The 26730-nt window shown below is 30.7% G+C and overlaps 1 protein-coding gene and 1 non-coding gene across 7 annotated transcripts in view; both read right to left on the reverse strand.

Moving 5' to 3' along the window:
• The window catches only part of LOC131846423 (protein trachealess), a 202478-nt gene that overhangs the window by 94279 nt on the left and 81469 nt on the right, over window positions 1–26730 (reverse strand). For 5 of the 6 annotated variants that reach the window (XM_059195711.1, XM_059195710.1, XM_059195709.1 and 2 more), the window contains one exon: window positions 12432–12452. The exons of the other annotated variant lie outside the window; for it this stretch is intronic. In XM_059195711.1, the coding sequence (XP_059051694.1) occupies window positions 12432–12452 (21 nt within the window). The remainder of the gene's footprint in view (window positions 1–12431; window positions 12453–26730) is intronic. 6 annotated transcript variants of the gene reach the window in all.
• Window positions 1632–1770, reverse strand: LOC131846651 (U4 spliceosomal RNA). The gene has a single exon (XR_009357683.1). It is a non-coding gene; the product is annotated as a U4 spliceosomal RNA (small nuclear RNA).

The raw sequence follows: 26730 nt of genomic DNA on the forward strand, positions 1-26730 counted from the left end.
GTAAAGTGGTGTAAGTATATTTTCTTGACATTTAAAGACAAAAATAGTATTACTATTATTATAGTTTACTTGTTCGTAATATTGTACAATAAATTTTGTATAAAAGGATTTAATTAACTTATTTATAGTATTAGTTAATTACTTACGCGATATAGAATGAATAAGCAGCATTTAATTTAGTTAGACAATTAAATTTTAAATTTTGTTCTGAATTATTATATATTTTCAAAATAATCCAGTTATTCTAAATAACGACAACACTATTTAACTTTTGTTGTATATCAGGAACTAAATTAAAAAATATGAAAAATTCATATCACACAAATAAGAAAATTATAAAATAGTTATATTTTTCTTATTAAATCTTAAATTATAAGTTTTTAAATAAAAAATATAGATTTGGCACCTATAGATTTATATATAAAGTTCATGGACATAATTTTATATATAGCGCCATCTAGTCACAAATTAAGTAAACTACACAAATACATTTTGTGTTGTGCTTATGGATAGATACTAAACAACTGATAGGTATAATCGTTTTTTAAATACACACTATGTCTATACACAACACTCGGATAAATGCAATGAAATTGAAAAAATAAAATGCAATGAATTGAAATAATAGTAACGTAAGGGATTCGAACCTCTGACCAACGGATATAAAGCGGTGAACAAAAGCAAACCTTAGGTTAAAAAAATAACTTAGGTTAAAAAATATTATTTTTAGGGTTACTCCACTTTGTCCTGCGACGGAGATTGAAAGTCCCCGTCTTGTCCGTGCTCTGAATCTCTCAACACACAATTTGTACGACGGCAGTATCCTAAAAAAATGGCTGCTGACCCTTAAAGTAACGTTTCAAATTAAACTACAGTTCAGTAAGTTTAAGTTAAATTCCTTATAGTGAATTATAGAAACATTCTGTGCATTTACAAGATTTCTTTTGACAAAGTATGTAGTCTTAAATTCCAACAATTCATTTATCAAAAATAGATTTTTTTTTTGGTATTGGTGTTTATAAGGTAGAGGTCAAACCACTTGTAATTGTAAGCACTATAATTACAATAGTAGATACTATTAGATAATAAGAACTATACTAATATTAGATTAGAAAAATTATTACTAACAAATAGGCCATTAATGCCATAAGAAAGATTTTTATAATTGTTATTAAATCTCAGTATGTAAATGAATAATGTATACAAATATTATAAAGAGCGTATTTTCTTATGAGGGAATTAAAATCCCAAACCACAGCAGCAATTTACCACTTACCATCGGATGGCCATCAGCTTGTTTGCCATCCAGTTACATAAAAAATGTCTATGCTGATTATTATTAAATCAAATTCAATATAATAATATGACAAATATTCTAACATTATGACCACTTTTCGCATTTATTATATTTTAACAGCCAGTATTAAACATTTCGTTAATATAAAAAACTCAATCCTTTAGTCAAATATTATAAGGTATTATTAACCTCTATTTATTGTATTATATTTTAGTAGTAAGTATATACCCTTATGTATAGGTAATCAAATCTGTCTGTAATTACATTATCAGAGTTACAACACTACATTACAATGTATCTCCTACTCATAGGAATAGATTAGATAATTTATTAGGCCTTTACAGCCGTTCAAAAATTGCCATAGCGGACGGTATTTCACGTCCACAAGGCGGGGTATTGGTAAAGTTTTCAACTAGCAATAATCGCACCTCGGATTAACCTCATTGGTTACGATATTGCCTCTGCGCAAAGTTAACATGAACGTCTCTAACAGAACGTGTTATGATTTTGGCAAAGTAAAACTATAGCGCGTTTTAATTCGACTGTAGCGCCATCTATCCAACACAGAGAGAACTAATAAAATTTATTACTCAGTGGCCACTGTGGCCAGTAACTACATATAGGTGGCAGAAGAAATTGCATTCAAAATACTTTAATTTAAATATTTGAAAAGAGAAACGTTCCATGGTCGCAATATTGGCTGGGAACGTCGGCCGAATTTCTCCGAACTTCAAAATTCGAATTGTAACGCGATCACGCACACGCGGACCGTTACTGCACATTTCAAAAATAGAACACGCCGGCCATACAGAGCAGATGGACAGTGGCGATTCATGATTCGCTTATTAATAAGCCTATTTATTTTATTGCACACAATAAAATATTCAGGTGGCGCGGAATGAACGCACACATTCACCATGAAAATGGCTATAAAACTGTTTGTGATACCTCTATTCATAGCGCCGGTGCTATTCTACGAAACGGCCACATCATAGAACATTTGAAATAGTACCTGTTTATTTATTTGGTCTATTAGTAATAGTGTATAGTTAAACGTTTTTATGTAAAATTTTAAAATTTAAACTTGCAATATAATAAAGAAATATGTTTTGTGATAACCTACAGTATGTAGGTACCTGCGTACTGTAGCATAAACAAGTTATACCATAGCGCTGATTTTCAGAGGGGCCACCAGGCAGGAGATATTATTCTTTTATTATATTATACACATTATTGAAAAAATTGGACGAATAAGACTTTATGAATAGATATAACAAATAATGTATAATTAAATGCAATTTTCAAGAATGTTCGAAAATCGTATATGATATTACTATCAATACTTCTCAATAGTAATAATCCCTACCACATGGCTATTAATTTTCTAATATTTTGTTACTGTATATTATTATGATTTTTATAATTCTTTTTATTAAAAGGAAAATCGTTTAAGTTGTAAGAGCGTGGCGCGTTTATCAAAGTCCTTTGTTTTATGACGGATACAGCGTGTCTAAGATATCCCGACCCCTTTAGCAGCACTGTACTTACTTACCCTTTTAGTATAAAATAAAATCACAAAGGATATCTGTCTGTACATTAAATACAAAAAATGTACATACACAATGTACATTTTGAAGTTTAAAAAATACTTTTATATTTTTGTCTGTTCTCGAAATGGCTTAACCGATTTTAATGTGATTTCCACTAGTGTAATATAATAGTTAGTATCTGTTTCATTCAAATCAGTTCAGGTTATAACCACTAGCAAATATCCGAACTTCGTCTGGTTTTTTTAATGAAAATGATGATGAAATCTGGTTTTGTCCAACCGTGTGATAAAATCTATCATAATGATGCCATATTCCTGTAAGATTCAAGCAACTGTTTAGTAGTGAAACCTTCACAAACAGACAGACGGACACACTTTCGCATTTATATCAGTATGGATATCACGCATACAAAGTCGCTGGCACAGTTATATATAAACAACATGGAAAAGAGTGGGAGTTCATAATATACTGGTCGTGTGTACGGCTATCATTTGTCACGTCAGATCCTGGTGATACGCCGTCACCCGGCGTGATGGACGCAGATTTGTGTAATGGCAACTATGAATATTTTTTCTTACTGCATTACGCACAGGAACAGCGTGATTCCCTTACAAAATGTGCGGCTTAGTGTCAAGTTATTGTTGTAGTGTATTTTGACATAAATATTAAATTAATATTCACTTCAGGGAACCACACAAATAATTTCAGAACAATTCACACAGCGCCATCTAGACCCAAGGTTAGCGAGCTAAAGCTTGTGTTATGGGTAGATACTAGATAACCGATACATACATAAGTATTTATTATTTAGTAAATACATACATATATTATACATAGAAAACACCCAAACAATCATACTAATATATACAAATGGTTGTGCCTTGCAAGGAACCCGCGACCATCGGAAGTAAGGCGGTGGGCTAAACCGCTGGACCATCGAGGCCGTCACAAAATCTGACCTGTCCTGCTATTATTAGTAACCCTACCCTGCCATTGCTAGAAATGTACCATGTCAGGTTCAAGTGAGCCGCTGGTAAAAGTAGTCATAATATAAAGTTAATAAAAATACTATAGATAGGTTTACTTAAAAGTAAATTGTGTATATAACCGATACATAAGAAGTTATCAATCAATATAAAGCAATAGCATACCAATAAATCCAAACATTTGTAGTAACACACAGATTAAATATACACCCCAAGGGCGCGAAAACATTAATATTAACCCCTATCAGTACTGGCAGCCCCACAGAATAAATAAACATTAAAAAAGAAACCACAAAGAAATGCTTGTAAAATATTCATTTCACTAGAGATTTTTAGTCACTTCGCACCTCCTCACTTAACAGCAAGATCCATAGAGATTTTTGTTTTTTTTTCATTCGAATAAAATTAACATATTTTATGTTTTGGCAACATTGTGAAGATTACAAGTACGAAAATTTTGCGATATGCCTCCTTAGGGAATCATGATAAGGATTTTACTTAAATATTTCAGTTTCCATTTCTCTAATTAATATTGAGCAAAAGAATATTAAAATCGGTTTCCATACACGAAACAGACACAATAAGAAATTTACTAAGTACTGATGTAAACATTAATTTATACTATTTGTTAAACATTTTAAGTAAATTAAACATTTTATATAAGTGGCTGAAGGCCGATTGTGTTCCATATGAATAAAAAAAATTGTCTTTGCTTGTAATAAAAGAAGCTTATACAGTGTGAACTGAACATAACCTAGTACTAGCTACTAGTCTTATAGATAAGTACCCATGTTATTATGATTAATCGAATAAATTGATTATTTATTTTTAATATAACGATTTTTAACCGACTTAAAAAACTATGTAACAGTTTCACAGTTCTTTATGAATAATTCTAGTACTGAACCGATTCTGATAATATTCAATTTATCATTACTTTTAATTGTGAAACATACTTCTAAATTAGTCACTTTATTTATAACTTTACAATAAAATGGCAGTTACAATGAATTTCGAATACCTCATCACCAGTATAGCTGTCGGACAGGCAGGAAGCGGTAGTCGGTTCGATTCCTGACTGGAATATTTTATTTGATTGATGTCACGGCTGCCGTCATTGATTACCACCCAACCCATTCAAGCATAATATAAATCTTTAGCTATAATAAAATTACCATATGAATTTCGGTATAACCCAAGTACCTATAGGTATGGTTTTTCCTATGAAAATAACAAGTAAGTACTATACAAAATAAATATCTTACTTGTTACTAATACTATAAACGCGAAAGTTTGTGAGTATGGATGGATGGATGGATGTTTGTTTCACCCAGAAACTACTGAACGTATTTTTATAAAATTTTACAATTATACATCAGAATAATAGGCTAAATATGATGATAAAAGTGTGATGCAGACGAAATAGCGCGGGTAAACTATATTATTTGAAATCCAAATACATCTGTAATCATCTTAATAATCGGGCTTACACGAAGTAAGCCCGATTATTAAGTAATTATAGAGTACGGAAGTATGAACTCGTAGTCTCCCGGAATGGCAACATATGAGTGGTAAGTACTACGAGCATCACAGATTTACATGTTGCTCTTAGTGTTGTTCATGTATATCTAAGATTTTTCTTTGATGTTAACATAATAAATAAATAAATATACATGAAGAGCGCTAAGAAAAATATACTGTAATAACCCGCCTGACAGTTTACGCTGGCGAGGTTGTGGAGGATGGTAGATGAGCATGAGGGCACGTCCCAAATTCACCAGGAATTTATCATGATGGTTTCCAAGTGAACTACGTGAAGGAAAACCTGACATGGTACTTTGCTAGCAATGGGTACATTAGTCCACATTACTATAATTCCTTTGCCCTATATATACGTTTACGACATATCATCAGGAGGATCGTCAACTTGTTCATAAATTTTGACGTCCTCGGTGGTCTAGCGGTTAAGTACGCCACCTTACTTCTGATGGTCGCGAGTTCAATTCCTCTTACGGTGCAAACGTTTGTATTCATGAGTATGATTGTTTAAATTGGTCAGTGTTTTCTATGTAAGTATATTGTGTATTTACAAAACAAACAAATGTTTAGATCAGTTCTGTAGTACTCATATTAAAAACTTAGTTTATGGATAGCTGGATGGCAATGTCTAGAATCATTATTTTATTTCCAATTAAGTAAGGTACTTGGTTCTAATATACCTTAACATTTGACATATTTTGTTTCTTATATTTAAAGGTATTAAGCTAAGAAACACTGTAATATTAATGTGAATCTGTCTAGTTTTAGTAAGCAGTGAATAATAGATGCATTTTTTAAATAATAGTATACTAGATAAAAGAATCTCGAATCCCACTCAATAATATGTCTTTGGCGTCCTTACATGCAATATTAACATGTTTTATATATTATAATGTAAAAATGAAGATACAAATAGCAAAACATAGAAATCCTACCATTATATAACTGACAAAACAAAAATTACCTACAACCCCATCTTCAAACGAAGTTACAACACTTAAGGGGCCCAGGAGTTCACTTTAAAACGCCCCCACAGATAATAAAAACGCTTGTCTATGCCGTAGACAATAAGAGGCAACCATAAAGTATACCACTAGCGAACCATGACCTCCTTCGTCTCGTCCAAGTCTAAGGTTACAAGACGAAAAAGGAGTTGGTGTGATGTAATGTACGGATCAATTTACATTGGTTTTCGGAAGAGACAATACTGTACATGGCAAATGGCGCGTATCGTGAAATTTAAAGGGAGTTTTAAGTTCTCATTACACGGTTGTAGCGTTTTTATATTTCCAGTACACGAGTAGAGCAAGGTGCTCAGCTTAACATATTTCGGTGTTTGGAGGCGAAATACAGGATGTTACAATTTATTTATTAAGTGGAATTTATTTCAGTTAATAAGTGAAAGTTGATTAAAAAGTATGGAGTATGTATGCAGTGTACATTCTAGCAGTATTTTTGAACCGATACGATATTCAAACCTGCAAGAAAACAGCTTATTCCTGCTTAAAAGGCCAGCAACTCACTTGCAATTCACCTGGTATTGCTGTATATGCTAGAAAAAAATGTGGAAATTGGTATATACTACTTATTAAGATTTTGGTGAAGTTGGAATTGTATTCAAATTGAAAAGTGACATAAGACTGTAAAATTATATATACCTACGGAGACATACCACGTAGTCCTCAGAATTGGCGATGCGTAAGTGTATATAAACATATATAAATATACATGTAGGTATACCGCTTTCTATCAGGCGTGCCATGACATATAAGGGAATAGCAAATATGCTATTCGAATTAAATAAAAAAACTATAATCAACCTGTACACTTATTAAGTGCAAGTGAAAAAGATTCACTATGCTAATAAAAATAATAAAACGAGCAATCCTTTTGTCGTAAGGGCGCGTACACACTCTCCCCCGGCGGCACTGAATCACCTGCACATTGCACTGCGTTTATTTATTACTATCGTTTGAACACGCCTCAATGGGCACAGATTGACAATTTAACAATTTTTCCTATTACGCCTATTGGCAGATTAAATTGCAACATTTATTACCAGTATCTTTATAGATGTTCAACCATCTGTTTTTTGTATCTGTCTCTTAAATAATAAGATATCCATGGTGTGGTACAAATACTATAAAAATATACTAGATATATATATCAAATATAGGTGGTAAATCTTGTTTCCTGAGGATTTTTTGGGAAAAAAAGATAGGATATTTGATAACAAATAGTATATACCTAGAGAATTTGGAAAAAACATAATAATTAAAATTTTTAAGAAATATAGTTATCAAAGTTCTTTTATTCAAGGAGTTTGTTTCAATATACTTTTTGAACGTTAATGTTATTTATACGCGTGTAAGTGTTTTACTACCTACTAGGACGTACTATTTCTTAAAAACCACAGTAATAATAATATTTATTACTATACTATTACATAATTTAAATCTACTAAAACCAATATTTAATGTCGTAACTGCCCAAATACTGTCTGTATTTGGGCATTTCTAAGTAATTATTAGTATCTAATTAAATTTTTTAAAAGACACGTAAAACATGGATGCAAAACAAATGGACTGTATGCTAGATTGTATGGAACAATATGAATAAATTATATAAACAAACAATCAGGTATTTTATATAGTTAAACTTACTTCTTATTATAACGTTACTTTCTATAGTTAAGTTATTTTAGAAATAGAAATAGAATCAATCTTTATTCAAATTAACTTAATATAAGCACTTTTGAATAGTCAAGTTTTTTTATTCTACCGGAATGCAGATTCATCACAAGAAGAATAAGCAAGAAACTTCTGTGCTGCTCTTTTAAATAAATATTGGTTTACTTATATTTAATTAACAACAAGGATTAGACATGCGACAATCAACATAGAAACCGCTACGCACTTAATCTCCGATTTGAAAACTTTAATGATTGATTTAAAACAATAATTTGCAGTCAGTGCAACCTGGTCGATGCCGAAAGATAACTAACTATTAAGTTTACTATGTATATCATCATCATCATCATCATCGCAGCCCGGAAGACGTCCACTGCTGGACATAGGCCTATGTATATATACATATATAAATAATTTAATTTCCATATGTACCTATCTACCCAATTGACATGAATACATATATAAATCTTTACAGCGCGTCTATTCCTCCACTTCAATTATTCAATGTTTCTTAACGAGCTTGATATGAAAACCGTTTAATAGACGTTTAGCATTATATCTCTTTAACATGTCATTCGAATATTATTATTAATGGTATTATGGCTCCCCTTATAAAAATTCTGAATAAATAGGTGATAAAAATGGAACTTAATAAGTTGCGATTCGGCACGGTAGAGGGCCCAAATCCTTTTTATGTCCCCCGGTAAGGACTTGTAAAATTGAGTTTATACACTAAAAGGTAATCTTAGTTTATAGTAGGTATATCTACCTAACGGCTGAATTAGGAAGACCTTCCTATACGTAGTAAACATTATGCACTTTTAATGAAATAATTATTTCTATATATTTCTTCATGCATTTATTAAATACACTTGAAAAACATAGTTAATTCTATTGATTATATAAGGAATCATCAAAATCAGTCTATAATAGACTGACTACACATATTTAGAATTTGAAAGTGCAACTTAAAAGCTTGAAAGTAAAAAAATTTTAGAAAAGCTTTATAAAATTGATTGAAAAAATGTTCCATCATAATGAAATCTTGACATTAAAAAAAAATACATATTACATATATATCACGTCATAACGTAGCGCATATAAGCAGGAATTATTTTCCTTTTATACACCTACCAAAAACATATATCCATTGTTATAGTAACGGATGACAATCGATTCATGTTACCCCCATGAATCAGAATAAACTACATAGATTCAAACTAGCTCTATCTGAAATATCTTTACAAAATTAATTTACTTATACTGTAATTCTTTGTGCATTATCTACAATATAAGACATTTGTCTAGGCTACAATTGATAACTCTCGTCTTCAGTTAAAGCTGTATTATCCTGGAAATCTTCAGACTAATACATATCTGATTTTACAAGATATAAATTAAAATTCACAACGCGACAACCCTCGCGAGCTTTGAAGTTTCGCCGCCGTGAAATAATCCGTCTACGGTGAGTGGCTTAGGGCTGACACCGCATCATATAAGTTATAAATCGTTCTACAGAGTACGCCGGCGGCAGATTTATATCTATATAAATACATAAACCTATCAGTTGTCCTATTAAGTGATGGATCAGACTAATCTCATGGTTTGAATAATAAACATTAAACTGTTTGTATTGATCTAGATGTTTATGTATGTATTTACAAAATAGTAGTTAAATATTTCCTTCAGTTATTTAGTACCCATAGTATAATTCTCTTTATGCTATGAGTTTATATGACTACTCAAAAATGCATATTAAGTTTATTTCAATAAAGATTATTTCTACTTCTATTTCTTAGTTTGAGTTTACGGTCATATTCTAAGCTATATAATGATGGCTAGCTCATCCGTCATACTGGTGAACGAGTACTGCTTGTAGCGACTGGTGTTACTGTGTTAATAATTACAACTTTTTACTTTTATTTAGTTACTCAACTAGTTGGTGTGTATTTGTTATTTTGGACTTTAATCAACTAGTGCTATAGTCCGTATTGTATTAATACATTTCAACACGCAAATTCTTATTTGTTCTTCTGCTCTCCGAATGAGCGGTAGATTAATAAAATAAGTATGACTATTCAAAAATGTTTAAATGTATGTTTATTGTAATAAAGAATTTTCTATTCTATTCTAATAAAAAAAAAACACATAAAATTCATTGGCAGATCGAACGGGATCGTTATGTAGTAGTAGGAGGCTGAGGTCATCCATTATTTTACAACTCGCCACAAGTCTAGGTACTAGTTGACATTATAGTACATTTGTGGAGTTGACCATCTGCCGCTGGTTTTACTTGGTCAGTGATCGGTTGATCGTCTTGGTGATTGTCCATTGGGTCTAGCTTACAATATACTCCTATTCGTTTTATCTTTTAGGTACAGTATTTTGTCTCTTTCTATCAAATAAGCAGCGAGAGAGGAAATATATAGTTCAAAAACTAAAATTGGTTGATTGGATGTTTGACTATTTTATGAAAAAAGAAGATAAAAAAACAATCTTGACGAATAGTATATGGGACTAACATAGAAATAAATTCAATCAGTTGCATAAATAAAATTTATTTACCTTTCACCACAACAAGATATTGAGTAGGTAACACATACAGAAAAAACTACCAGTAAAAAAAGAACTGCTACTTTTTAAAGTTGGTTGAATGTATGTAGTACCAACCAAATAATCGACTCCCTTGATCTGTCTATCTGTCACAGACAATATTAACCCTGTCGATGTCGAGGGGCGCTGAATCCAATGGAATAACAATGAACCCGGTATAATTTGGACTGCGAACTGATACAATTACCTAACCTGAAACATTATGGCCGCACTAGTCGTAATTTTTTTATTTTATTTTATTTATGATAGATGCAATTCAACACAAAATATTAATATAATGAATATTTTGTTCAAATTTATAAGGCCATGCAATTTAATATTAAATTGCATTACCATTTAGGTATCAATCAAGAAAAAAGGAGCATCAGTATTCATTTTACTGGAAGAAACAAAACTCAACGTTCATTCTCATTGTTTAAAATATTCATTTTTTCATATCTGTCTGCATAATTATATCGGAATAACCATGCCAATTATTATTTGTTATCATTCTGTAAGTTATAAAATATTTACTAAAGTTAATTATCATTGTAGTGAGCTATATAAATAATGTAATATATATCATACCCGTTAATAGAAATTTGCATCGTACGAGTTTTTCTTCAGTTCTTTTTTAACAGTTCTTCTCATCTCGAAATCACTCTGAACTGACGGTAGATTTGACATATCATAAGAGTCTGTAATAGACCTACATGAATAAAGATATTTTTATTGATATATGAATCGAATAAACATATTTTCATTCTTTTTTCCTTTCTACTGAGTACCTTCCTTCCTTTCTACTTCTAGAGTGAGCGATACAACAGCAAAATTCGTCAACAATGAAAAACATTACACGGTCAATTTGTACAGTTGGTTGTAACATAAAATGTTTAACCCTCTAATACCTACGAATTACACTTTTAATTCCTTGAGAGCGACTCTCATTAGCAACGGAAGGGTTAACGTCAAACGGACCCTGAAATAAATTCTTTTGCCTTTTAAGATAATAAAAGAAATTAAAGAAGGTAGGTAGCTACATTTAAAGATGACTCTGTAATAACTATTAATTGTTTAGGGTTAAAAATATAAAGAAAATTCTTTGTCTATTAATATGCCATTATGTAGTTTAATATTTATTAATTACTACCTATGTGCCGCGGCGCTGCCTGCATAGAATACAACTTATGATATATGTTTATATAGGTGAAAGAAATTTAAAATACAGTCAAGTATTATTATATATTCATTGATTACACAGAAATAAACATACCATAAATCTGATGTTTCTTCTTTTAATAGTACCTAGTAGGTACCTATACCTACATCTCATTTAAGACATATCATATTATTTTAATATTTATTAAGTATTAGATGGAATCTATCTGTGGTATTAGTCATAATTAGCCATATAAATATATATATATTGTTCGCATAAATTTCCGTATAAGATATCCAATCTGTGCAACAAATTTAGTTTATTCTGCAATTATATAGTCCCTACCTAACATGTTAACACAGCCTAGAATATACATACAGCAAATTATCACGTAATTCAACGCACCTACCTATAAGTGTCTTTTTTTAAGAATATATTCTTGTATTATACATGTTATATTACTATGGGTTGTCACAAGTTCTTCAACATTTTTGAATCCGGCTAAAAGTAAGAACACTATATTTTTTCTCGTCGAAGTGCAGGGAAAATTTTTTCGGTTAAAAATATACTTAGTAGATAATATTAGTATCTATAGTAATAAAAATAATGTTACTTAACCAGTTCTCTTGTGCATAGTATCTGAAACAAGTTATTTACATAATTAATTATTTGTATTTTATAAATGTTAGTTAAAATATATAATTTGAAATTTAATATACATGGGCTTCAATAATTCCTCATAAAATCCACGCATTGTGAATACCCTGTAAAGCCATCTGTCGGTAAACGGACGAACTATATGCAAGTTTGCCAGCTGTTAGAGTTTGACTCGTTGCCACTAGGTGGCAGTAGTAGATCGTGCTAGAAAGGTATATGTACATGTATTTAAAATTTTAATAAAAAAATATCCTTGCCATGTTAGGTGTTTGTTAAGCCTTTCAAATACATCATACTTAAATAAAAAACATATACTGATTTGTTTTGTAACTTTTGCCACATAAGTATTCGCATACTTTTTTTGTATCTCTCAATATTTTACAGGGCTGAAATAAAAAGGGGCAAATTAATAAATATAGTATAATTCATAGAACAACTTTGTTTTGTAGTATGATTAAATGTTTTTTAAGTGATTATGTAGGTGATTACATTTGAAATAAAGGCTTAAACAAATATTCGTATTTTTTATTGTGTTATGCTCTATTTTTTTTAACAGCTTGCCACCCCGGCTTTGCATTTAATTTATTTAAACAAAAACTTAATATATAATCCACCTTCCTTAGATATCACTCTGTTCATTTCTGAAAACCGTACGAAAACACTTTTTGAGATTATTGCAAAAAGACACTTTGTTTTATAATATTTATAGTATATGTATATGTATCCTATTGTATAATAGGTATAAATATAGGTTGTTTATAGATTTAATATGTTAATAAAATAGTAAAAAATAGCTACAAATTGTAGTTATTAAATAATTCTGCTTTCTGTACCTACTAAAGATCTACTAAATTAGATTTTTAATTTTAAGAAGATTAAACATTTGATCTTCTATAATCATGTATATTTTCAATTAGCGTCAGATGTTTGTTTAAAAATTTCCAATTAATCAATATTGATTTTTTTTCTTATGTTGCAGTACTTAGTTAATAACGTAGTAGGTATTAGACGATTTCATAATGTTTTGTTGCGCAATGACAAAAATAATATTTAATTCACTTCAGGCCATTGACACTCTAGGTCAGGTTAAAGGCAACACAATCGGAATAGCTTCGCTAAGCTTTGATTTATATCCGACAATATTGCGACGCACTGACCCCCCTACTATTATTCATACACAACAATCCAATACGCATTGAACGTATTTTCAACTCAAACGCATATGTAATTAAGTGTATTATGATTTGAAATTGATTCCATAAATATAGGTAGCGTAGAAAGAACTGGAATGAAGAGAAATAGGGACGTAACGACAATGGGAAGAAAGAATGTTACATGATTTGTTTGCACTGAGTAATTTCTTTAACTCAGTGAGTATTGAAAGTTTCATTATGTTTGGACAATTTTATCTCAATGTAAAGAAAGGATAATTATATTTATTTTATGTAGGTACTAACTGGATTCTGGAAAACTGGAATTGCAAACCAGCTAATGTCACATGATGATAACAGAACTGTCATTTTAGTACTGTTCTTAAAACATAATTATGACTAAACGGAATAATATAACTAGTTATAATACTAGATTTGTATATTATTGTTCACAACTAAACTTTAGTTTAACTTGTTTCTGTGTTATTTACAATTGGGAATGGAATTCAACAATAAATATTACAGGGAGCTTGCTAAGACATATCAGTAGATATATCTATTGATTACAGATTTCTTAATTATCTAATTATTACATATCAAACTAATTACCTAGTTTCTATTTTTAAAATTGATAAATTATCTCATTTATAGAAATTGTACGATTATGATTATAATAGATAGATAATTCTTAAAAATATATTTTTTCAATACAGACATAGATAATATATCTACATAGAAAACACCCGGACAATTTTTTTGAGGACAATTCACACAGCTCCATCTAGTCCCAGTTAAGCTAGCTAAAACTTGTTTTGTGGGTACTAGATAACTTATACAAAGACAAACAAACAATCATACTTATAAATACAAATGTTTGTACTGTGCGAGGAATCGAACCATCAGAAGTAAAGCCGTGTATTAAACCGCTGGAGCATCGAGGTCGTCAAATAATAATATATTCAATGGTTTAGTGAATAAAGTTTACTTTCTGCAATCAACAATAATGTACCATGGAAGATATTTATTATGCAGCAAATATGCGTTCTTCCCACGGTCCCCCCATAACTCATGACCTATGGCCGTGCTTATGGTCTACGAGTACAGTGCATGCGCATGCACAGACAATCGAACGTCAATACTACAAGTTATGTTTACCCACATCCGTGAAAAGTGATGTCAGTACATTAATATCCTTTAAAGCATTTAAGACACAATATATTCTAACTAGACATTGCCCGCGGCTTCTTCTGTTTACTTTTAGATTAAAGATAGCTTCTTCTTCTACCTTCATGTCAATCATTAAAATACTATTAAACGATAATACATATGTACCTAATACATAAAATTTAACAAAAAGAAATCATAAGAAAATATTTTTTTTTGTATTTTACATATCTGTATGATTTACAAAGAGTTTTTAATACGAACAAAAAAGCATCTGTGTACAGCAGTAGGCAAGTACAAAAAATGCAGCCTCATACATATTTTATCAGAACAATATTCCTAAAAACAAAATCCACAAAGTTCACCCCCGTATCAAAGATACATTAGGAAATAATAGCGACACCACACCTTAATCTTATTACGTACATTATAATAACTTGGAATAACTTTACAAATGTTTTCCCAATCAGATTCTCTTGAGCGAAATCCCCAATTTTTCATCATCGCGAAATTACATTATCAAAAATTTGCATCGCCTACAGCGCCATCTATGAGCGAGTAGTGTATTATATAAAACAAAAACAATATTTATGCAAAAATTAATACTCTTTACACGTGCCACTCTTATTGCGTTAGCTGTAAGGTAAAAAACAGAATGGCAATTGATTTTCATGGGCGTTTGTATAACTTTGTAAATTGCATAGGTTGAGATTAGGGTTCGTTTCCGATCGCGCCCTCTGCTAAAACAGTATGAATAATAATGTGATTTGCATAATATCGAGAGTTCCGTCTAACGAGGATGTTTACTTTGATAAGAGGATTCGAAATAGTTAAATTATCTGAAGAAGTTCAAACCAGTACAAGCTAAGTAGGTAGCTAATCAAAATACAATATTTACATTTGACAGCATGACCTAATGATTTAGATATAACCACGACTTGGACGCAAGGTCCAAAGTTCGAATTTGTGTATTGAAACAAAATTAACCCAAAAGACGACAGTAGGATCGGCCCTTATTATCTGCTACATCTTTTGTGTATACAAAATTTTTCAATATTTCATACATTTTTCAATTAAAGTAGAAATTTGCATTTCTATCATGCATCTACTATATTATTCTATTTAAACTTATGACGTATGAATCAATTAAATAGTATTATTTCGTTTTTCCGAGTAAATATCTTTAGAAGTGACAACTTCCGGTTTTAAGGTAAATGATAGTAAGTTTAGGTAAGTAAGATCTAAATAATATATGTGGTTCAGATTACACTTGCTTGTAAAAATACATTTAGTAAACTGGAAACAAATTTACAGTTTACAGCATTGTTTCAGAATCATCGTCTATAAAATATGTAAAGAATTTTTGTCTCGGACTTAACTATTACTTCTTTAAACGGGTTAGATACCAACCACAACTCTTATAGATATATCTATCAGATATAGATAGAGATATATCTTAATAAAATTTTCATCCACTACCTCTGAACCCACAATAACGCGCATTACCATACAAATATGTCCGATGCGGAAGCGGTCAGTGTAAATAAATAATTGTAATTCTTAATAAAACTACCCTCAATGTTGCGGGATGCAGTAACACGCACGTGTCGCGAACTATACTAGTGTAACGCGACTGGCACTGCTCGATACTATTGTGTCATTAGAAAAAGAAATATGTTAAACTAATATTATCGTAATATTATTAATATTTAACAAAAATGTAATAGTTTATAAGAATAACTGTAACTACGTAAAATTGGTGCCAATAAAATATTATTATTCTTTTTGTCTCATCTTCACAGCTTTTGCTTTTTTTAATATTACTATTATTATATACTTGATATATTTTAATAATCCCCTCACCTGTTGACGATTACTAAATATGAATTACGATATAGTTATTTTTTATAATTATGAAATACATCCACCAATAGATATGTATTATCTCTTTATTACAGATTTTGATTAAATTCTTTTATTAATAATTTAAATCTAAATAACTTTCAATCAAGTAACTACAGTCGCTTCCATTTTTGATATATAAATAATTTAGTACTTATTCAAATTACTTTAACTTACACTGTTATCTCATGGCAAAAAAATAACAGGACTTGCGAATTGCGATGTCAGCTAGATCGCTGACGTCGCTGATGACGTTGTATCTATAACAATAATAGAAACAGATTACGCTATTTCTATTATTGTTATGGATACAAAGTCTACCTATTCTCAAATTGTCTTAATCTATAGATATTCTCAGACCTAAGAAACTATCGAATATCTAGTAAACTCTAAATCGTCTAGTCCAGAAGAGTTTGATTTCATAATTCTTTATATTACTATATTTACAAAAAATAAATATTCAATTTTTAATCATGTAACTAACACTAAAGTATACTTCGAATAAATTCAAAGTATTGCCATTTAAGGTGTAAAAAGGTAAAAATTAAAACAATAGCAAATATCAAAACGTTATAGTCGTGGTCGAGTCCGAAGATAGAGCCGTCACTACACCGCCGTAATGACCGGACACTTTACATAATTCGGCGATCGGTTGACCCCACACCGCATGTTTATGTCAAATGTTTGCTCAAGTACTCGGTCCAGTGCAGCAAAGATCAAATATCTACCCATCAATTCGGTATATTGCAGTATTTTTAGTAGGGGAACTGAATCTAAATAAACACACATATAAAATTTAAATTATGTATATTTATATAAGGTTTAAATTATAGTATTATTATTAGTAAAGGAAATCACAATGACATTTTGGATATAAAAAAATATAACATTCATAATTTTAAAAGTTGCAAAACGCCTTCTCTAGAATAGAACTGTTAGAAAAAGTCGTCATTCTAAATACATGGCGTATTGTAAGAAAATTTTCTTCGTCATCACATTCATCATCCTCATGCATTTTTTAAACTCCTCCTCTTAAGTATATACTATACTTTATTTGCCAAATGTAATTTTACTGACTTATCTCACCATACGAAACATGGGTTACAGCTTTTATATAGATATTATAGCAAATTGTTTGGCTGCTGAAACAGGAAGACAAAGATAATCTTACAAACATTTAGACTTTAACGTTTACTCATGTAAAATATTACAAAGAAGAGATATTTGAGATGAAAGTGGCCAGTACGACCAAACGCCAATTTCATATGTAGGGACCTAATAATTATTTTCCGGATACCTAGGTCGAGAAATACCTGTATTATTACTTCACCCGTTAACCTAAACATAGCTTACAAAGTAAGTCGTTTGACAGCTGAAATAGGTTCGACTGGGGTACCCACTCAGACGAATTTTTAGAAAGTCTATCTCAGTAAAACTCTTATAATAATTTCATTTAAATGCTAAGGTACTACTTATAATTTTCCAATGAAAATCATCAATTGTCCTCCCCAAAGGTCAATAACTAAAATCCAGATAGTGGGGCAATCGGAAAATCGTTTTTATTCCAATGAAATTCCATGGAATGGAATTCCGCATCGCGTCCAAGAACACTTATCGGGACTACCTCAGAACTGTTTATGAGACATAACCGCTAGTAGCTATCTGATGCATTTTTAGAGGATTGCTTTTGGGTTAAGACAATCGTCTGGACGATTGGGCCAAGTATAACGCGAAAGCGGGTAGACAATATATGTATCTATGTTATGATTATATTTATATATCTGCAGCAAACTGTAGAGAGAATTTTAATAAAAATAATGTACTTTTTCTTAAATATTTTAATATAAAACTTATATTTAAACTAAAATTAATTTTTAGTTTAACTTGCAAATAAAAAATAATGTTGCAAATAATATTGTTAACGAGCTTTCATTCTTTTATACGCGATGTGCTCAAACATAATAAACAACCAAATAAATTAATAACGGTGTTTAAAAAAATTACGCAACACAATTTTTGGCTGCTTCTTCCTTAATCTACAACCAATTTAATCCTTCATTTAAATCGCCTGAGATATTTATGACATTATAATTATTATTTGCTAAATGTGAAACTATTTCAATTCTGGTTTACTTTGGAATCAAAAACATTTCAGCGTTAAAAACATTCAAAAGTTCTGGCTATACCATCAGAAATTAAAGTCTCAAGAACGTTTGTTATACGTATTCTATACTATCTGAGACAACCGATTTTGTTACAAAAGTACTACTTATCCTAACTATCAAGAAACCGCGAATCGCTTTTCCCTTGGCCCAAGCTAAAAAGCAATTGACTTGAACTCACTGTTTTAAGGATTAGGATGAATGGTACTTTGAGGTCTTTCGGGTCATTCCAGGTCGCTGGGGGTTGTTTTCAATTGTTTATTGTGATATAAACACTTACACTTAAGGATAAGAGCCTTGTGTCCAAGGAAATTACTGTTTTAAGTCGTTTATTATATGTTGTATATCCATTATATTTGCACACTGATTGTTACATAAGACTTTTTTTTTTGACGGCGTCGGCAGTCTAGCGGTTTAGTACAGCGCTCTAATCGGAACGATTATAGCGGCTTCATTTCGTCGGTACAAACATTTGTATTCATGTGTTTGACTGTTTGTATTGATGATTCTCTGTTTTCTATGTATGTATTTATAAACAAATGTATGTTATATATATGTATCAGTTGTCTAGTACCCATATCACGTACTCTTCTTAGCTTGGCTTGAAACTTAATGGGTAATAAACAGATAGGCAGGTAGACAGACAGACCATCCTGCATATACATTTAGTATGGATATCCATCCTACTTACTCAAATACAAATCTAATAAAGAACTAAATGAGTAAGTGTCTCTACTTACTCATTTATCTCATTATAATTGTGATTCTCATGACATGTGCAATATTAGTGTATTTAATACAAACTAAGTCAAATACAACCCAACTGCTAAGGTAAACTTTGTACACAGACGTCTAAGTCGGAACCTGTTACTTAGCTTGCTTAGCTGTGTTTAGATAAGGTGAGATAAGTTAGTGAAATTACTGGGTTCGGTCGCACGACATCTTATTTAAAAAAAAACTCATTAGAGGAATCATAGGCATCAGAAGATCATGTGATGTTCGTGGTGCTGTTTATAGGCCAAGGTTGCCACTCACCATGAGGGCCATCAACTTATTTTCCATACGAATTACATTGCAGGAATTGAAGTTAACATTTATGCAATAAATAATCACTACGCCAATAAGACGATTAGTGATGATATTTGGTCATTTAAAAGAAGATCAGATGACTTACTAGCCTTACTTGCTAGTTAGGTACTATCGTATAGGACAACAAAATAAACATAACCGGTTGTGAATTCAAGTCGGTCTATAAATCGAAGGATCGCAGCACGAGTGTTCCCCGCTCGTAAAACTGACCCATACGCCATTCCAAGGGTCAGACGGGCGCACTAAAGGATATTCTTTCAATAATTTATACAATTGATAAATAATAAATAGGGAATGACCGACGCCAGATGGATGCTCTTATTTTTATATCTCCCGTCTAGGATGCTGCAGCCCCTTTGAGTTATTTGGATACTACATTTTATTATCTGGTTTATTTATCGTCCTTGGATGTAATCTAATTTTACGTTTGTGGAATTATGTTTATTATATTAGATGTATTTTTGATGAAGTTACAAGTATGATTTTTAGGTATAATAAAACAGTGACGTGACGAAAACGGTCTGTCTGTTTGTGTTCATATTTAAGGTAGGTACAATACACAAAAAAAAAACAAATGAAGACTTTTCTTTCATGAAAAAAAATAACTAATTATGGGCAAACATAGAGAACACTAAAAAAAATACATTAATTTATTATTTCTAAAAAAGGAATGACAAAGATTTGTTTCGTAATAAGACACATTGGCGACTATAAGTAAAATAAATGTTGTTATTTAAAATTGTTAGTTTTGTTAACTTAAGTCGTCTGAAGAGTATCTGGTACACTAATAACTAGATGTAGTTATACAGTAGGTATTACTTTGTGAATAGTTATTAACACTCCATTCACAACTCAAATGTCGTGAAGTCGATAAAAACATCGAATACATATCGATTAATTATTTCCCCGCGTCCTTAGAAACATAAACGAGCACCTAACGCCTTCGATCCGAATTTTTTCGCACGAAATAGCGCGAACAATCGCCCCCCGTATAATAATATCGGATAATACGCCTTTTTGCCGGATCCGTTTTCTGTATGATTGCACATTTTACTAAACAACTCGACGCCGAAACATTCCGATTTCTAAAAGGGAATCCGATAATCGACTCTGGCTCGATTAGAACAAAATCAAATATCGAACAAGCAGTAAGTGCGATGTGCGAGTACTGTTGTAACGTAATGTATTAAGGTTGATTATCGAATGTCAACAAGCGATAGGGTATTGTTGATAGGTTGTAAGGTCACAAAATGAGATGCTCTAAAAAAGACGTCTACCTCATATAAGGTGGAATCAGTCCTCATAATGGATCGTTGGCATTGTCATGCGCGCTTTGTATTCTGTTATCTGGAAATACCTTTTCGGAAAAAGCCAGTATTATTTTCTATTGCGTCACGGTGCCCCCGTGTGATGATTGTCACGTGTCATTGTGTTGTATTGTATGAGTGCTTTATGTATTGCAGGAATGGCGTTTTTATGGACTGATGGATACATGGCATGCTCATTCAATTAAAGATCTAGGTATAGGTAGCTACGTATAGTTAGAACATTATGGATATATATTTATTAAACATTTATTTTAATATCGCATACATACATACTAATGTAACATTATTGAACATATTGTTAAAATCCAATTTTTCCAACCTTATATATATATATACATATTATTTATTACATTATATATATCTCCTTTACAGGATGTTTTGTTTTAGAAAAGATATTACATACATATTAGCTATGCATACAGAGTTATTTATAAATTATAAAGCAGGATTCCCAGTTATTATCTCATTAAACTGAACAGCTATACTGATCTAAACTTCTCTAATAATTTTAGTGCGTATGAAATTTCAATAATTATTTTTAGATTTTGTGTTACTTGAAGTAAATATGCAAAAACAAGTAACGAATTGTATTTAGTCCTAATTTAGGAAGTTGGATAATAAATTACCTTCATACACCGCAAGACATTAAAAGTTGAAACTGCTCAAGAAACTGATCCTTTCTTGAAAGAGGTACTAAGAGGAAATCATATGAAAAATCCCCAGTGGATCCCTCACGCGCGTTTACGGCTCTCTTAATGACAGTCCGCTGTTTTAATGACAGCAAATGACAGTAAACGAGTCCCAGCGCTTGACTTAACAACTTCCCACTTTCATACTCCGACTTAGGGTCTGTCGTGTAAGAAAGGCAGATTCGTTTCTCCCAAATTTCTGGTTGCAATCTATATTTGCATTAATTATAGAATAATTCTGATGTCACAGCCTTTGTTAACCTTGATACAGTAGTTCTATGGTTTAACACTTAGATATATGTTATGGTCGCAGGTTTGATCCTCGCACATAATAAAAATATAAGAGGAAAATTCCTAAAGGTACGAAAATAAATTTCGTGTCGTACATGCATCTCAAATCTGATCTATCTCCATTTCAAATTTCACTTGGATCTATTAAGTCGTTTAGTAGAATATAGGTAACAAACAGACAAACACATTTTTGAATTTTTAAGAAAATTAAAATAGATGTCCTAAACTTTTTTTTTTAATATCAGTGTATAAAATAGCCCTTTTCTAGTATAAATACGAATAAAGATGATCGTGCATTAGGTGTCTTGGGTAAGCGACAGTCATAAAGGCAAATTGGATTTTTTCCAAGCCCACCCCTCTGGGCGGATTTAATTATTGTTTTATTGCGTGCCCGAGTACCAGTCAATTTGTTTAGTGCTGACGCGATCTGTTAGAAGGTCATGTATAGCAATAGATAGAATTTAAGATTATGACTCACAAAAAAAGTATTACAACTAATAATGTGATAACAACTAGTAATTTGACGACCTCGGTGGTCTAGGTACTTCTGATGGTCGCAGGTTCGATTCCTCCCACAGTGCAAACATTTGTATTCATAGGTATGATTGTTCGTATCGGTCTGGGTGTATTCTACGTATATTTTGTAAATATTTACAAAAAAATGTATGTATTTGTACCAGTTGTCTACTACCCATAATACAAGCTCTGCTTTATATTAGAATATAATATATATACAGTATAGATATGTCAAAAAATATACAAGAATATTTATTAATTAAATATTATTAAGTACCTATATATTATTAAATATTAATATAATTTATAATCGTTCTAACCTGACTATAAATGTATGTGATTTATATCAATAGATTTCTCATTTTCTTACACATATTAAGTACAGTTAACCAAAAAATACACATTGATTTTGCTTTCCTTAATTACATTATTTCGATATTTTTTTTAATTTATTTACAACATGGAATTTTAAATAATTTGTCAGGTTTCCGCACTGAATATTTGTAGACCACAAATATGCAGATCTTGCATACTAATAATAGTTAAAATTAAAATAAACAAAATAATGTAAATCCGTTAAGTAATGAGATAGAAATGCCTATGCCGACTTTGTGCTATCAAGTTGTACAAATTGCTAGCAATGTACCATTTCAATATCAGGTTGACCTCCACGCTCCTGGAAATCATTGTGATAAATTCCTGATGAATTTACCACAATGGGCTATCTGATCTGATCTCATGCCCATCTTAACACCCTCCACTAGTGCCGGCGTTAACCATTAACACAGACAGCAAAGCAATGCAAAATTCCATTATCAAAATAATCATAAAATATGTAGTTGTTCAATTTATGCCGTCGGCTGTACCAAACACCTGTCCAATAGCGCCATACGCATTGAACTCTGACCCAAATAGTACCTCTTAGGTGCTTCATAGAAACACAACATGTACTTTGACCTTCCTACATGTTAAGGGTAAGCTCTTATTAATTAGTCTATTAATATCTATATATTGTTACGGAAATCAAAAACTTTATACTCCTTTTTATGAAAATTACGCCAATGGAGAAGTATAAAATTTCGGACACTTATTGTTTATACCTATAGAGAAGTGCAGAATGTAAATATAGTTTTTTAATTATGCATAAAAATACATTATATCAATAAAAAAAAATATTACACACATTACCATGAATTTGACACACGTGTGTATATAATACTTTATAGGATATATACTTTTTGTTTATTAACAAAAAACAAAAAAGTACTCTGTGGTTATTGAGAATATTGTTTGTCTTTAATATTATTTGTTTACAGGCTAATAATGTTAAATTAATTATGGTAGAATTTCGATTATTGGGCGATCACTAGTAATTATATTTCTGCCAAATTATGTATAGTACAAAATATTTCTTTTTATGGATAATAATGGAATTATTCCATTTTATTAACTAGTATATTTTGTCTCTTATTTAATTCAAAATTCATACCTAAAAGAATGCTACAAAATAGTAATATTTAGCATAGTAATTATTATATTACCGGCAAAATATATTTTTAATAAATATTATTAACTAAAATTATTGCTCATTTAAATGATGTAAACACATTAAAATTAATTAGTAATAGACTAATATGTATATATACATAGACACATACTTAATGGGCACTGTAAAATTTAAAATTATTAAATTACCAGTTTATCCGTTACTACACTGTAAAATTATAATATCTAGAAATATTATGTAGTACGACGCTATAAAACCTGGGTCACAGCAGTTTTATTAGGTAGGTATTACTCCAACGGTGTACAGGCAATAAAATTAGTCGGACACACATCATTTAGAATCTTAATACAAGGTAATACAGTTTATAAATGGACATCAGTGTATTTGCTTATTTATCTATTGTTTACGAGATTACAACCGCGAGTATTCGTAATATCATAGGAGGAAATCTATGTTTGAAATTTCTCATACTTTACCTTGTAATAAATCAGTTAAACAATCTCAATGAAGCCTCAATATGTGTGATATATTTTGGGACCACAAGTATATACGTATAAAACCTTACGGAAGTTCTGTAAATGATAGTGAAAACCTTATCATAATAATGTTTTCACTATCATTTAGGTTTTATGACGTAATTTGGAAGTTGAAACAGACATACGAATAGTAACTCTGTATTTATATTATACTATTTAGAGACAGATAGATGCAAAACTAGTAACTGATGAGATAGTATCAGAGAGATGAGTCTTGAAACAGGAACAATAAACATTAAGCTTTCATTAATAATTTAAAAAAAAGTTCTTCTTGTGAATCACATATTAGATTTCCGAATGAGTGGTGGAATAAAAAAGGACTACTGTTCAAAAATTCTTGCATAAGGTTTATTTGAATAAAGGAAATTTCTATTTATTTATTCCAAAATAATTCGAAAAATTGTATCGCCTTAAATGAAGCTCCCACAAATCAAACTATTCGATCCTAAGCCACAGCTCCGTAGCAATTAATGTTCAACATAATGTTAAGATGTACTTAAAATTAACTTACTTGTATTTAAAATATTATTCGTTGTATATATGCAATATTGCAAAGAAAACCGGTTATTTGAGGAAAAGGAAGTTTCTTATATTGACTAGGATCTTTTTAAACCTTATTTATATTATTGTATAGCAATTTAAAATATCAATTAGTCAAAAATATCAATTTTAGCTTTTACAAGACATGTTATTAGTTTTTCATACATTTTCCATTACCTACTACCAATATCTAAAAACGTATTAACTTATATAAATTAAACAGGACTCTGCAAATGTTTGTTTTTAGCACGAAACATCGTTTAATTAATTTAATTAAGAACTTTAATAATTCCATAAACAAATATAAAGCTAAAATAGAGTATTCCAATTTCATAGTGATAAAAAAAAGCGACTTGAACGACCGTAAGTTAAACGTATTTAATGTTTCGGAATAAATCCTCCATATGCAAATATGGCAGTTAGCTGATACTATACTCCCTGATTAAAACTGCAGATCATAACTGAAATGGCCCGGGAGTGCACGCTCCGTTAAACTTCAGTGAACTCAAGAGTTATGAAGGTGATTACCAGAAAATGGTATGACATTCCTCTACAAATTATCCTATTTTATTAACTACAGCTTTATTAGCCGTAATAGAAATGATTTATCTATCTGAAAATGTATTTAAACATTTCAATTTTATTTAGTGAACTCAAAAAAAACAATTTAAAGGACCATTTGATGGAAAGTGCCGACTGTCGCCTATAAACATGAATGGCAATACGTCTGTATTGCTCACACACTTAATTTCTAATGCATGTAGTATCCATTATGACATTCCTGGTAAGGTGTCTTTGTACTATATACTATCATTGCCATATGTCATTCTTCAAATCAAAATACATAAAAACCATAGGTACATAAAATATACCAGTTAAGTTGACAATTCTTCTCAACTAACGTAGCTACCCGAACTAGACGGTAGCGATAATGATAAAAAATTATGACGAGCATAGAACGCATCGTCCTATACGAATGAATATATAATATTTGATTTGATTACACCTTATAAAACAGTTGTTTCGTGGCCAAAATAAATAAGATAGAGATTATTTAGTATATAGTCTCTTTTTATGAGGCAAAAACATAAAAATATTTAGAGCTTAAACTATTCCATTGAGCAATATAGTGCAGCGGACAGGGAAGTTAATTTACATAAAGGAAATGAACTCAACGGAATGGAACTTGGAAAAGTACCCAATAGTAAGTTTAAAGACTACGAAAAAACATTTAAAAAAATAAATAGTAAATCGATTAATGTAACTATATTTTTGTTTTTAATCATATGTGTGTAATTTTTAATATTAATGTTTCTAATATCATTAAAAACTATTATGAAATCTTACACTACCTAAACATATAATGTGTGCATTCACTATAGAAA

The sequence above is a fragment of the Achroia grisella genome, unplaced genomic scaffold, assembly GCF_030625045.1.
Source record: "Achroia grisella isolate CSIRO2021 unplaced genomic scaffold, CSIRO_AGI_Agris_v1 utg511, whole genome shotgun sequence".
Taxonomy (NCBI): Eukaryota; Metazoa; Arthropoda; class Insecta; order Lepidoptera; family Pyralidae; genus Achroia; species Achroia grisella.